This window comes from Ranitomeya variabilis, chromosome 6, assembly GCF_051348905.1.
Source record: "Ranitomeya variabilis isolate aRanVar5 chromosome 6, aRanVar5.hap1, whole genome shotgun sequence".
NCBI classification, from domain to species: domain Eukaryota; kingdom Metazoa; phylum Chordata; class Amphibia; order Anura; family Dendrobatidae; genus Ranitomeya; species Ranitomeya variabilis.
This window is the reverse complement of record NC_135237.1, coordinates 172,854,230-172,868,556: the sequence shown is the minus strand read 5'-3', so window position 1 is coordinate 172,868,556 and position 14,327 is coordinate 172,854,230. Positions and strand designations below refer to the sequence as shown.

Below are 14,327 nucleotides of genomic sequence, written 5' to 3'. Positions count from 1 at the left end.
CTATCGGACCAGAACAGAACCGGGACCACCCCTGGGTGAGTATAATCTAACCTCTTTTTCTTATTTTTCAGGATACATCGGGGGCCTGATGCCAGTGGGCTTAGCTCACCTTCGATTTTAGGGGTGACAGGTTCCCTTTAAGCACATGTTTATAATATGTTAACTCAACCCCTCAAATATCCATCATGCAGCAGGTCAGTGCTTGTGAAGCGGGCTCAGGAGCTGAACCCGCTTCACACATGGTGGGTGTCAGCTGGGGTTATCTGGGACTATTTTATTTTTTTACTATGGACCTAAGAACTAATAGGCAGGTACCTACCTGTTCTGCCCACCAATTATCTCTGCCAACTCAGAATGATCACAGACCATCACGTCGATGGGGCAGCTGCTTCTCTTCCGCTTTGCTCTGTTTACAGAGCTTGATTGCCGATATGCTGATTGACAGCCAGCTACCTGCTTAGCTATGGGAAGCCAGCTGTCAATCAGCATGATGGTGGCAGTCACTCTCTGTTGTCAGAGCAGCCCAGAAGTGGAAGAGTTGCTCTGTTGACATAAAACAATAGAATCGCTGGCAGGAGCTGTCTGTGACTGCTCAGAGCCAGCGCTGGGTACAGCAGGCAGGTAGTTAGCAACTACTTGCCTGTTAGATTTTATTTCCATAGTTAAAACAACACTTTAAATAGCCAACATCTGGCCCCAGTAGCTGTGGCCGGAGCTGAGCTCCATCTACTCATGTTAATCAAGTTTCTATGGGTCCTCTATGGGCCCTCTCTCACTGTCTACAGCCTTATTTCTGGTCAGCATGGATTTACACACTGATGTTCTCACTTACATTGAATGCAGTTGGGAACCATAAAATATACCAGTGCTAGATCTGAATTGTTGGAGCAAGGAGGTAGAATGATCATAACAGGAAAAATAAGATATCTGTCTAGGTAGAGGTCTCCATCTTCAATGTGTGCATGTAAAACCTTCATTACTGCACTAAAGTGTAGATTTTTTAGTGATTCTAAACCTATTACTAACTAACACATATTTGATTCTCCTCTTAGCTGAGAAAAGGTCCTCCTGTCCCACCGCTACCTAAACTCACTCCGTCAAAAGAACTTCCACAAGAAACTATCATTAGCTTCTTTGAAGACAATTTTGTCCCTGAGATCAATGTGACAACCCCTTCACAGGTAGGTGAAATGCTGCCTAAATATCTGGTTTTTGGAGAGGTGCATATTCCGAATATTCTCTGCATTAACAATAACAGCATTTTAGGAATATTGATGTGCCGGCTTAAGTTGCCTTTATTTGAGTATATGGTGACAGATTGCTGTTAGGAGTTGAGTTCCCGCTGCTGCACAGGGGGAATCTCGAGCTGTGTCTCCTGCGGTCTCCCATTCTGCATCGGTCGCAGTGGAGCCTGCTCAGCGGAGACGTCGGTCCCAGCGTCTCACTGAGTCTGATACTGTGCAAAGGGTTACTGCTGTCTCTCCAGGCTCTGCTATTGTACCCTGCACTGATCTGCGGCGAGCAGGCTTTTCTGTGACTAAGTCCTGCTTTGCACACACTGAGCATGCCCAGGGTAAGATCTCTCAGTGGAGATCAAGGGTCACATGCTCAGGTACTGCAGCAACTTCCATTGGTCCTCCAGGAAGGTCCTGTACCTGATCAAGTTCTGTGGCAGCCTTCCATTGGTCCTTCTTGGAAGGTCCTGTAGGTGCTGCAGCTATATAAGGTTCTCATGACCACATGGCCATGCGCTAGTGTCAAATACGTACGAGCTCAGCGCCAGTGTGGTCATGTGTGTGGTCAGGGACCCGGCTGAAATAAGACCCTAGAATGCTGGCACCTCCGGCGAGGAGTTTTGTGTATGCAGTCAGGGACCCGGCTGAAATAAGCCCCTAGAATGCTGGCACCTCCGGCGAGGAGTTTATGTGTGAATTCAGGGCTGGCTAATAGCCGATAGAATTCCGGCTCCACCGGAGAGGAGCTGCGTGTTGGTTGGACTGCATGACCACTGTCGGCTCTACACAATAGCTGTGTCCCCTGTGAGCTAAACAGGGCACAGCGTTCTCTTTACTACGGGCTCTGTGAAGTAACAGAGTTCGTTTATTCTAATTTGCTTCGCCGCCTTACCTAGCAGCAGGTTCTTTCCTGCACGGTGGATCCCGGGTTGCGAACGCACCTATCCCATCTAATAAATATATTCGGTGTGTTCCGCCAACCCTAACAGTACACTAGCGCCAGGATCTGGCTAAGTAATGGCGGATGAACAGCGATTGCAGGGGTACATCCAGCTGCTGGAGGGCCGGTTGGCGTCTCTTGAGCGTGCAACCTCGGCGGTGGATGTTACCGCAATAGCTGTTCAGGCTGATAGCGTGGCTGCAGCAGCTTTACCCACTGCCACCTCTGTTCCGACTTTATCCCACCTCCCATTGCCTGAGAGATACTCTGGGGACAGTAAGTCCTGTAGGGGTTTCGTGAGCCAGTGTGGTATAGACCTCGAGCTCCTGGCTGCACATTTTCCCACAGAGCGGGCAAAGGTGGGATTCATAATCTCTCTCCTGTCGGACAGAGCATTGGAGTGGGCTACGCCGCTGTGGGAGTGCAACGATCATGTGGTGCGGAGTGTTCCTCAGTTTCTGGACACTCTGAAACAGGTCTTTGTAGGACCTCAAGTCACCCATAATACAGCGCTCCAACTGCTGGGTTTGACTCAGGGTTCAACCATGGTCAGCCATTTTGCCGTTCACTTCCGGACATTAGCGTCTGAGTTGGAATGGCCAGATAAAACCCTCATTCCCGTATTTTGGAGGGGGCTGGCTGACCATGTGAAGGACGCTTTGGCCACTAGGGAGATTCCCGCCACACTGGAGGAGCTCATAGCTGTATCAACTTGCATAGACCTTCGTTTTCACGAGCGAAGGTTGGAGCGAGCCCAGTGTAGGCAGAGGTTTCGGCTGGCTCCCACCTTCGCCAGACCTCTGGAATCTCCAGTCCAGGCGTCCGAGTCACATGAGGCCATAGAGGTGACACGAGCGGGATCCAAGTCCCAGTCCGCTCGTGCACTTAAGGTCTGTCATGTTTGCCGGCAGTCAGGACATCTTGCCTCCAAGTGTCCTCAGCGGTCGGGGAAAAGTCAGCGTCTAGTGGCAGTTGGAGGAGGTACACTAGACACGGCGATGTTTGCCTCTAAGTTGTCCTTCAAGGGGACAATTACCATAGGCCCATCCACTCTTATGGCAGAGCTATGCGTGGACTCTGGGGCGGAGGGTAATTTTATGTCATCCGCTTTCACCCAGCGTCACGCAATACCCCTGGTGATGCTCGCCAAACCAGTAACCGTTCGAGTGGTAAATGGGTCGACACTACCCTCACAGATTACCCACCAAACCATTCCTTTCACTCTTTCTGTGTCTCCATCATATCAGGAGATTATCTCCCTATTAGTCATTCCTGAGGGAATTGATGAGGTCCTGTTGGGGATACCATGGCTATGCTATCATTCTCCTCATACAGAGTGGTCGTCAGGGAGAATTTTGGATGGAGTAAATCCTGTGAGGGTAGATGTCAGAGGAAGTGCGTTCAGGTTGCTACTACAGAGGTACCCGCAGATCTTTCCTCTCTCCCCAAGCACTATTGGCCCTATGCGGATGTGTTCTCCAAAAGGGCTGCGGAGACCCTTCCGCCTCACCGCCCCTATGACTGTCCTATTGACCTCTTGCCTGGTGCTGAGCCTCCCCGGGGTCGAGTCTATCCGTTATCTCTCCCGGAGATGGAGGCAATGTCTCAGTACATCCAAGAGAATCTGGCAAGAGGATTCATTAGGAAGTCAGTGTCACCTGCAGGGGCTGGGTTCTTCTTCGTACAGAAGAAGAGTGGAGACTTAGGTCAATGCATAGACTACAGTGGTCTTAACGCCATCACCGTTAAGAACAAGTACCCATTACCCCTGATATCTGAGCTTTTTGATAGGCTACGGGGAGCAAGGGTATTTACAAAATTAGATCTGCGGGGTGCTTACAACCTGATTCGCATCTGTGAGGGGGACGAATGGAAGACGGCTTTTAACACCAGGGATGGGCACTATGAATATCTGGTGATGCCCTGCGGGCTCTGTAATGCCCCAGCCATTTTCCAAAACTTTGTGAACGACATCTTCCGGGATATGCTCACCACCTCGGTCTTAGTCTATCTGGATGATATTCTCATCTACTCTCCAGATATTGACTCCCATCGGAGAGATGTTCGCAAAGTCTTCGACCTCTTACGGGCAAACTCCCTCTACGCCAAGTTGGAGAAGTGTGTGTTTGAGCAGGAGTCCTTGCCTTTCCTTGGTTATATCATCTGCTATGGATCCTGCCAAGCTACAGGCTGTGATGGACTGGCAGGAACCCCATTCACTTAAAGCGGTGCAGCGCTTTATGAGGTTCAATAATTACTATCGTCTGTTCATCCCACACTTCTCAACTTTGGTAGCTCCCTTGGTTGCCCTCACCAAGAAGGGAGCAAATCCCAAATTGTGGTCAGAGGATGTCTCCAAGGCCTTCCTCTCGGTTAAGTCACACTTCGCTAGCGCTCCCATTCTACATCGCCCCGATGTAGATAAGCCATTTACCAATGAGGTGGATGCCTCATCCGTTGGTGCTTGAGCAGTCCTTTTCCAAAAGGATGCTCAAGGTCGGAAGCATCCATGCTTCTTCTTCTCCAAGACCTTCACACCGGCGGAGAGGAATTATTCCATCGGGGACAGGGAGTTGCTAGCCATGAAGTTGGCTTTCTCAGAGTGGAGACATCTCTTGGAGGGAGCTCGCTTTCCCTTCCAGGTTTTCACTGACCACAAAAACTTGGTATATCTACAGACGGCCCATTGGCTGAATTCTCGCCAGGCTAGATGGTCCCTGTTCTCCCGGTTTCATTTTACTCTTCTTTTTTTCTCTGGGGAGAAGAACATTCGCGCCGACGCTCTCTCCCGCTCCGTAGTGTCATCTGACGAGGAGCCTTGGCTTATTGTCCCTTCTGAGAGCCTGAGAACTGTAGCTCCGGTTTTGCTAGAGTCTGTGCCCCCGGGCAAGACTTTTGTGCCATCGAATTTGCGACCGGAGGTTCTCTCTTGGGCTCACTCGTCCAGAGTGGGTGGGCATTTTGGGACTAAAAGGACATCCGAGCTTTTGGCGAGAACGTACTGGTGGCCTCATATGGCCCGTGATGTCGGGGACTATATTTGGGCGTGCGTTTCCTGCGCCCAGAATCGGTCTCCTCGGCAACGGCCTGCTGGGTTGCTTTACCCCCTATCGGTGGCAGACAGGCCTTGGGAAATGGTCGGGATGGACTTCGTGGTGGGTTTACCCAAGTCACGTAGCTGCGCCGTTATCTGAGTTGTCACCGATCATTTCTCTATGATGGTGCACTTGGTGCCGCTTCCACGGTTACCTTTTGCATGGGCCTTGGCGGTGTTATTCATAAAGCACATTTTCCGTTTACATGGAATGCCTGATAGAATTGTCAGCGACCAGGGTCCCCAGTTTGCGTCTCGGTTTTGGAGAGAGCTCTGCTGTTTACTCAGCATAGAGTTGAATCTCTCCTCTGCATACCATCCCGAGACGAATGGGTTGGTAGAGAGGACCAACCAGACTCTGGTGACATACTTGCGACATTTTGTCTCTGCTAGGCTGGATGATTGGGCATCTTTGTTACCTTGGGCGGAATTTGCCTTGAACAACGCCATAGCCAATTCCACTGGGCAGACTCCTTTTCTCCTTAATTACGGCCAGCATCAGCGTGTCCCTGTGCCCATGCCCGTGTCATCCACTGATTCTAGGGTGGCAGACTGGGCGGTGGAGGCACGTGACATCTGGGACCGCACACAGGATGCCATCCGGGCCTCCAAGGAGAGAATGAGGGTTTCTGCTGATACACACCAGCGCCCCGCTCTGACCTTCGCTCCTGGCGACTTAGTGTGGCTCTCCGCCCGTAACATCAGGCTGCGAGTCAACCCTGTGGTCTACCGTTTGGCTGTGCCTCCACGCCTTGGTATCACCGACACTTTTCACGTTTCCCTCTTAAAGCCCGTTTATTTGTCCCTGTTTTCTGAGTCATCTGCCGGGACATCGGGTTCATCCTCGGATGAGTTTGAGGTGAATGCTATCGTGGGGTGCAAGGTGGTACGTGGCAAGAAATTTTATCTGGTGGACTGGAAGGGTCACGGTCCAGAAGATAGAACCTGGGAACCTGTGGAGCACATTCGGGCTCCGCTGCTCATTGCAGCTTTCGAGCGTAGCGAGGCTCAAGGAGGGGGGTAATGTTAGGAGTCGAGTTCCCGCTGCTGCACAGGGGGAATCTCGAGCCATGTCTGCTGCGGTCTCCCATTCTGCATCGGCAGCAGTGGAGCCTGCTCAGCGGAGACGTCGGTCCCAGCGTCTCACTGAGTCTGATACTGTGCAAAGGGTTACTGCTGTCTCTCCAGGCTCTGCTATTGTACCCTGCACTGATCTGCGGCGAGCAGGCTTTTCTGGGACTAAGTCCTGCTTTGCACACACTGAGCATGCCCAGGGTAAGATCTCTCAGTGGAGATCAAGGGTCATATGCTCAGGTACTGCAGCAACTTCCATTGGTCCTCCAGGAAGGTCCTGTACCTGATCAAGTTCTGTGGCAGCCTTCCATTGGTCCTTCTTGGAAGGTCATGTAGGTGCTGCAGCTATATAAGGTTCTCATGACCGCACGGCCATGCGCTAGTGTCAAATATGTACCAGCTCAGCGCCAGTGTGGTCGTGTGTGTGGTCAGGGACCCGGCTGAAATAAGCCCCTAGAATGCTGGCACCTCCGGCAAGGAGTTTATGTGTGAATTCAGGGCTGGCTAATAGCCGATAGAATTCCGGCTCCACCGGAGAGGAGCTGCGTGTTGGTTGGACTGCATGACCACTGTCGGCTCTACACAATAGCAGTGTCCCCTGTGAGCTAAACAGGGCACAGCGTTCTCTTTACTATGGGCTCTGTGAAGTAACAGAGTTTGTTTATTCAAATTTGCTTCGCCGCCTTACTTAGCAGCAGGTTCTTTCCTGCACGGTGGATCTCGGGTTGCGAACGCACCTATCCCATATACTAAATATATTCGGTGCGTTCCGCCAACTCTAACAGATTGCCATTACGTTTTTCGATGCGTATCGTACTTATTGTAAGAATTTCAAGGGCTTAACAATGGCCTGAGACTGTCCTGCTAATGAGCTTTCCCTCTCAGATTATTGCAGCAGCGCACGCAGGCAGTTTGTAGAGCAGATGGTTAAGTGGATACCTGAGATTAATCGTAATTTTTCTGTTTCTTATAGAATGAAATGGCAGAGGAAAAGAAAGTTGAATCGCTACTAGATTTGGACTTTGATCCTTTCAAACCAGAAGCTGCATCAGCAGGAATAACACAGTCTCATTCTCCGATGTCCCAGGTACGAGTCACTATATTTCTGGTTGTATTCACAAGTCTATCTATCTATCTATCTATCTATCTATCTATCTATCTATCTATCTATCTATCTATCTATCTATCTAAAGGATACTACATCCAAAACCTCGCCGTTCAGGCAATAAAGTCCACTATTTTTTTCAGTTTTTTCAGTTTTTTGTGCTGCTTTCCTTTTTTGACTCTATCTATCTATCTATCTATCTATCTATCTATCTATCTATCTATCTATCTATCTATCTATCTATCTCTTATCTATCATTCTATTATCTATCATCTATCTATTATCAATCTTTCTATCTATTATCTATCTAACATGTATCTATTATCTATATATCTCTTATCTATCCTTCTATCTATTTATCATCTATCTAATATCTAACTATTATCTAACTAACAGTTATCTATTATCTATCTATCTATCTATCTATCTATCTATCTATCTCTATCTATTTAGTATCTATCTATCTATCTATTTTCTATCTATCTATCTATCTATCTATCTATCTATCTATCTATCTATGTCATTCAGTTTAGGTTGATTTTCTAGAGGTTCTTTCTTACAACTGCTGCAGGGGAAATGTAGTGTCACTTCAGGACTATTCCGTTTTAGAAGTGTATAAATGAATACATGATCCTGGACTGGGTCCACCAGAGCAGAGGCATTTGATATTCAGTGACTCTCCTCTCTGGCTAATACAGGGGCATCTCCAGAAAGCTCCCCCATCTTTTGACATCTATATTCTCTAATGACGTATGTAGAAATGAGTTGTCTAATTGATACATGAAATATTATTGTACTTTGGGGTGTAGCACTGGTAGCCACAGATCAAGTCTTTATGCTGGAAGTGAGTTTGAAGTATTTTCTGCGTCATGAAAGGTTTATAGTGATGATCTGTATACTCAATCCCTTTGATATCTTCAGAACATTTTTCAATTGCATAAGTGTGTTATTTGCTGAAAATTGAAAAAATACTAGTCAGTGTTTTGTGAAGTTCACAGGATTAAGAGTCAAGCACAGAATATATCTTGACATTTAAAGGTTCTTGAATGTTTGACAGTTTGATTATAGGTTCGGTCTTTCTTAGTAATGCTCGGTGGTGCAGTTTTCTTATCGTGGATATATTGAACATATGTATTTTTGACAGTAAAAGGGACATGATTAAGATGTGTAAATTATACGTCTAGACGAAATGTTACCTCTAAATTATCAGATCAGTCTTCTTCAGTTCTCCAGCTAATAACTGTCATTTTCTGAGAAGAGCACAGACTGAAGCAGAATTAGCATATTCTCCAAGATAAGTTTGGTAACCTTTACTGCTGTTTTTAGTGTTTACTTTGTGCATTCTATTTAATTGAAAGTCTTGTATTATTTATCGCTGTTAGGACAGTGGTATCTAAAAAAACAATATAAAAGAAAATAAGAAAATCAAAGATATCAATGAAAATGTGGGATTTTTTTCAATGGCGTAAATAAAAAAGGTGTGAAAGAGGGCATAAAAGATGTCATCGGTCTTCCAGATGTATGGAAGTTGGAACATCCTTTCCATAACCATGTGAGAGATAATTGGGGAGTGCCCTATTGTTCATGCTGTTTTGCTAGAAATACGAAGGATATACAGTATATTGAATAAACCTGGGCTTTATTGTCTCAAAATGTGAGTAGTAAAAGATGTCTAAACAATTTTAGCTCACTATTATTATAAACTCTGACCTCAAAGGAGTCTTCCATTAGTCAACAGTCCCAGCATGATGAATTCAGTTCCCCATGGAATATAAAGACAATGTATACTCACCTCCCGAAGTGCATATGGGCTTTGTTGTTCCCGGCAGATGACGTGGCATTGTTGTGTTACATGACTTGTGCAGCCAATCAGCTGCCGCTGATCAATATTTATAGAAAAGGTTGCAGCTGGTTAGCTGCCAGCCACTGATTGGCTGCAGCAGTCACGTTACAAAACAATGTCATGTCAGCTGCCAGGAACAGCAGCACCGATATCGCTGAAACAACGCAGCTGCAGGAGGTGAGCATGCAATGTTTTTATATTCTATGTGGACCTGAATCTGGGGTTGTTCAGTAATAGACAACTCATTTAATGAAATAAATATGAAACAGACATTTAGTCCAGAATACAACAAATTATCATTTTTTTCCAAAATATAAGTCATACATTCACTGGGCCGCCTGCTGCCATTGCATATCAAGATGAAAACACTTACACATGTGCTGTCTGATTTTGCATTAATATGGTTGTACCTAATTTATTTATGTTTTACATTTTTAGACATTGCCTTGGGATCTCTGGACGGTAAGAGGACTTTTTATTTACAAGATTACTTTATATAATTTCCTTTGTAGATAAAAACGGCTTTTTGTTAAAGTTAGTTTTGAAAATCATAAACTGGTCAGCATAATAGATTCAGCTGCTACATATGAACAACATGACGGATGAGCTGACAACCATATACAAAGTGAAGAGCCCCGTGCGATTGGAGCAGAGGTCGATCGTACACTCTGCTTCTCCTGTCATTCTTATGGGAGTGCCAAAGACCAGCCGAGCATAGCGCTCAACTATCCCCGGACCCAGGGGCAAAAAATTACTGTTAGTTTGAAAATATTATTTAAAATGATTTTTCAATATATTATATCTATTAACATCAGTTTTGTGATCCTGAAACCTCCACTTGCTCATTACTTTCTAACCAGTATAGAGGATTTGTTAATTTTACTGCCTACTTGCTGCCTAATCCATATCCCCAAACCCTTGGCTCCTTATTTTTTAAATAATAAAACTAGGACCAGTTCAAGCATGTATGCAATGAATAATGATAGCTGTCAGAAACGCGTCTGCAGTTACTAATGTTTGTGGATTTTAATGGATTCTGAATAAAAGAAGATTTTTTTTGGACCCATTGCTGAATTTTTCCACATTTCTGACAGTTCACTTTACATTTCTACTGGGATTCTTCCACAGCACAGAGATCTAGGGTGGTGGCATTAAGGCTAGTTTCACATTTGCGTTCGAATCCGCAGCGTTTAATCCGCATCCGCAAGTGCAGGAAAAAACGCATAGAAACACATACAAACGCAGCGTTTTTTAGACGCATGCTGGAACGCATGCGGTTAATAAAACGCCGCGTTTACATGCTTTTTCATGCGTTTTGCATGCGTTTGCATTTTTTGTGCGCATGGTGGAAAATTTTACAGGAGAAAATTCTAGATAACCAGACACCGCAATGGGACTGCAGAGGGCGTGTATTATGGGCTATCTATATATAGACCCTAGGACTGCTGAAATCTTAACAGTGTGCTAATGTATCCTGTGTCATGATGGATCTTTGCATGGAGAGCTTTTATATCAACCTGGATTTAAGCATCAAGCTGTTTCTTGCCTATGCGTTTGCTTGGGAGCAACACAGAAATCACGAAAGATGGAGAAGGAGACGGCATAGGCGTTTTTGGCGGCACCCCATTATCAAACTATGTGAGAGCCGTGGAGCCTATCACACGCTGTATGGCGAGCTTAATGCCAACCCGGACAAATTCCCGGAATATACAAGGATGTCGCAAGACTCTTTCTGGGATTTGCTTGCTCGTGTCCAAGGAGCCATCCGGAGACAGGACTCCCAGCTCCGTAGAGCGATTCCACCAGAGGAACGTCTGCTGGTTACATTAAGGTACGTAACAATTCTAAACAAATGCCAGTGCTAATTTTGGGTGTTCTGACATGTATTCTTTGTATTTTCCTTTATGTCTTTAGCAGAACAACACCATAAATAGAATTAAATGTAATTTTTTTTTTAATTTATTTTCTTCCAGATTTCTGGCAACCGGAGAGAGTTTATCATCCCTTCACTTCCAATACCGGCTTGGAGTTTCCACCCTGTCCGGAATAGTTGCGGACACCTGCCGGGCTTTGTGGAATGTTCTCCAGGATGAGTTTATACCCCTACCCACCGCGGACATGTGGATTGAAATTGCTGAAAAATTCTGGAGTGTGTGTGATTTCCCCAACTGTTTGGGAGTGGTGGATGGAAAGCACATCCGCATTATCAAACCAGCCAGAACAGGATCGGAGTACTTCAACTATAAAAAATGTTTTTCTGTTGTGCTCATGGCAATAGCAGATACGGACTGTCGCTTCATCTCTGTGGACATTGGAGCTTTTGGCCATGGCAATGATTCCCAGACTTTCAAGAACTCAGATATGGGGAGCCGTGTGTATGGCAAAAATTTTAATTTTTCATGGCCACGACCTCTCCCTAACACTCAAGGTCCACCGATGCCATTTGTTATGGTTGGGGATGAGGCCTTTCAGATGTGTGAAAACCTACTGAAGCCATATTCCAGTCGGGACTTGAACCACACTAAAGGGATCTTTAAATACAGACTGACCAGGGCCCGAAGAACAGTTTAGTGTACCTTTGGGATTCTAATCTCAAAATGGCGCATTCTTGCAACAGCCATTAATCTAAAAATGGAGACAGTCGATGAGGAGGTCAAAGCCTGTGTGGTTCTCCACAATTACATAATGGCTAAGGAGCAACCCAACATTGAACTGGATGAACCAGTTGCAAACCCATTGTCAGATTACCGGCATCACCCGCGGCGGTCAACTGCTGAAGTTGGCCACATGCGGGACCAATTTGCTGCCTTTTTTGATTCTAATATTGGACGTGTGTCATGGCAGGACAATGTTGTGTAAATGTCCTGTTGGGATTTGGTCTGTACCAGTTATTTTTTTAAATGTTACTAATATTTGTTGTTAATAAACTTTATTTTTTGGTATCTTGACCATGTCTCCTATGTATTTCCTCTACAAACCAAGGCTGCCGTCACACTAGCAGTATTTGGTCAGTATTTTATATCAGTATTTGTAAGCCAAAACCAGGAGTGGGTGATAAATGCAGAAGTGGTAAATATGTTTATATTATACTTTTCCTCTAATTGTTCCACTCCTGGTTTTGGCTTACAAATACTGATGTAAAATGCTGACCACATACTGCTAGTGTGACGGCAGCCAGGTTGTTAGTGGTAAGGTTGTTGACGTTATTGCGTCCTGATTCTGTTCTGCAGTATCTATTGGACGCAGACTGAAAAGACGATGGCTGTTTAATACAAAACAGATCTATACTCATAAAGTCAGGTGTCAGAAATAATGAATTCATGATGCACATATAACAGCCTCATGAATTCACTATTTCTGACACATGTCCAGGTGAGCATAGATATGCCTTGTATGACCGCCATCGTCCCTTCACTTTGTGTGAAATAGATTACATACACAGAAGAGAAAATGGAGGTTATACAAGGCAGTTCTCTACTCACCAGTAGTGTTGAGCGATACCGTCCGATACTTGAAAGTATCGGTATCGGAAAGTATCGGCCGATACCGGCAAAGTATCGGATCCAATCCGATACCGATACCCGATACCAATACAAGTCAATGGGACTCAAGTATCGGACGGTATTCCTGATGGTTCCCAGGGTCTTCAGGCCCTGGGATCCATATAAATGTGTAAAAGAAAGAATTAAAATAAAAAATATCGCTATACTCACCCTCCGACGCAGCCTGGACCTCAGCGAGGGAACCGGCAGCGTTGTTTGTTTAAAATTCGCGCTTTTACTTGGTTACGTGAAGTCCCAGCTTGTGATTGGTCAGGGCGGCCATGTTGCCGGGACGCGGACCAATCACAGCAAGCCGTGACGAAATTACGTCACGGCTTGCTGTGATTGGTCCGCGTCCCGGCAACATGGCCGCCATTAACCAATCACAAGCCGTGACGTCACGGGAGGCTCGACACGCGCGCTTTTTAAAATGGGCGCGTGTCCAGCCTCCCGTGACGTCCCGGCTTGTGATTGGTTGCGCCGCGGTCAACCAATCACAAGCCGGGAGGCTGGACACGCGCGCATTTTAAAATTTTAAAATGGGCGCGTGTCCAGCCTCCCGGCTTGTGATTGGTTGACCGCGGCGCAACCAATCACAAGCCGGGACGTCACGGGAGGCTGGACACGCGCCCATTTTAAAATGCGCGCGTGTCCAGCCTCCCGTGACGTCACGGCTTGTGATTGGTTGCGTCTCCCATGTGACTGCGACGCAACCAATCACAAAGCCGGGACGTAATTTTAAAATCCTTAAGGACCTGAAATTACGTCACGGCTTGCTGTGATTGGTTGCGTCTCCCATGTGACTGCGACGCAACCAATCACAACGCCGGAACGTAATTTTAAAATCCTGAAGGACCTGAAATTACGTCACGGCTTGCTGTGATTGGTTGCGTGCCGGTCACATGGGCGGCACGCAACCAATCACAAGCCGGGACTCACGTAAAGGAAAGAAAAGCGCGAATTTTAAACAAAGAACGCTGCCGCTTCCCTCGGTAAGGTGCAGGCTGCGTCGGAGAGGTGAGTATAGCAATATTTTTTATTTTAATTCTCTCTTTTACACATTTTTACATTAATGTTGTTTCGATACCGATACCCGATATCACAAAAATATCGGATCTCGGTATCGGATTTCCGATACAGCAAGTATCGGCCGATACCCGATACTTGCAGTATCGGAATGCTCAACACTACTCACCAGGTCAAGTGTCCTAACTAATTAGTTTTTGGACACATGACCTGTTGAGTATAGTTCTGCATTGTATTGCCACTATTTTCTCTTCAGTCTGCAACACTAGTCACAGACTAAGAAGAACAAAGAGATTATGGAGAAAATACAAGTATAAATTTTTTGGCCCACCTCATATCTCTTTACTAAAGACACACAAAGCTGCAGTGTTGTACTTGCTAACTGCTGGAGCTATGATGTGGCGAAAAAATAAAGTGTGCAGCGCAGTGTTTTATTTGGCACACGGTGTGTGTTGCCGGTGGCGAAAT

The 14,327-nt window shown here is 46.0% G+C and overlaps 1 protein-coding gene across 6 annotated transcripts in view; it reads left to right on the top strand.

The window, feature by feature from the left end:
* The window catches only part of AMPH (amphiphysin), a 425,845-nt gene that overhangs the window by 309,812 nt on the left and 101,706 nt on the right, over positions 1-14,327 (top strand). For all 6 annotated transcript variants that reach the window (XM_077269267.1, XM_077269266.1, XM_077269265.1 and 3 more), the window contains exons 11-13: positions 1,053-1,181; positions 7,317-7,430; positions 9,730-9,753. In XM_077269267.1, the coding sequence (XP_077125382.1) occupies positions 1,053-1,181; positions 7,317-7,430; positions 9,730-9,753 (267 nt within the window). The remainder of the gene's footprint in view (positions 1-1,052; positions 1,182-7,316; positions 7,431-9,729; positions 9,754-14,327) is intronic.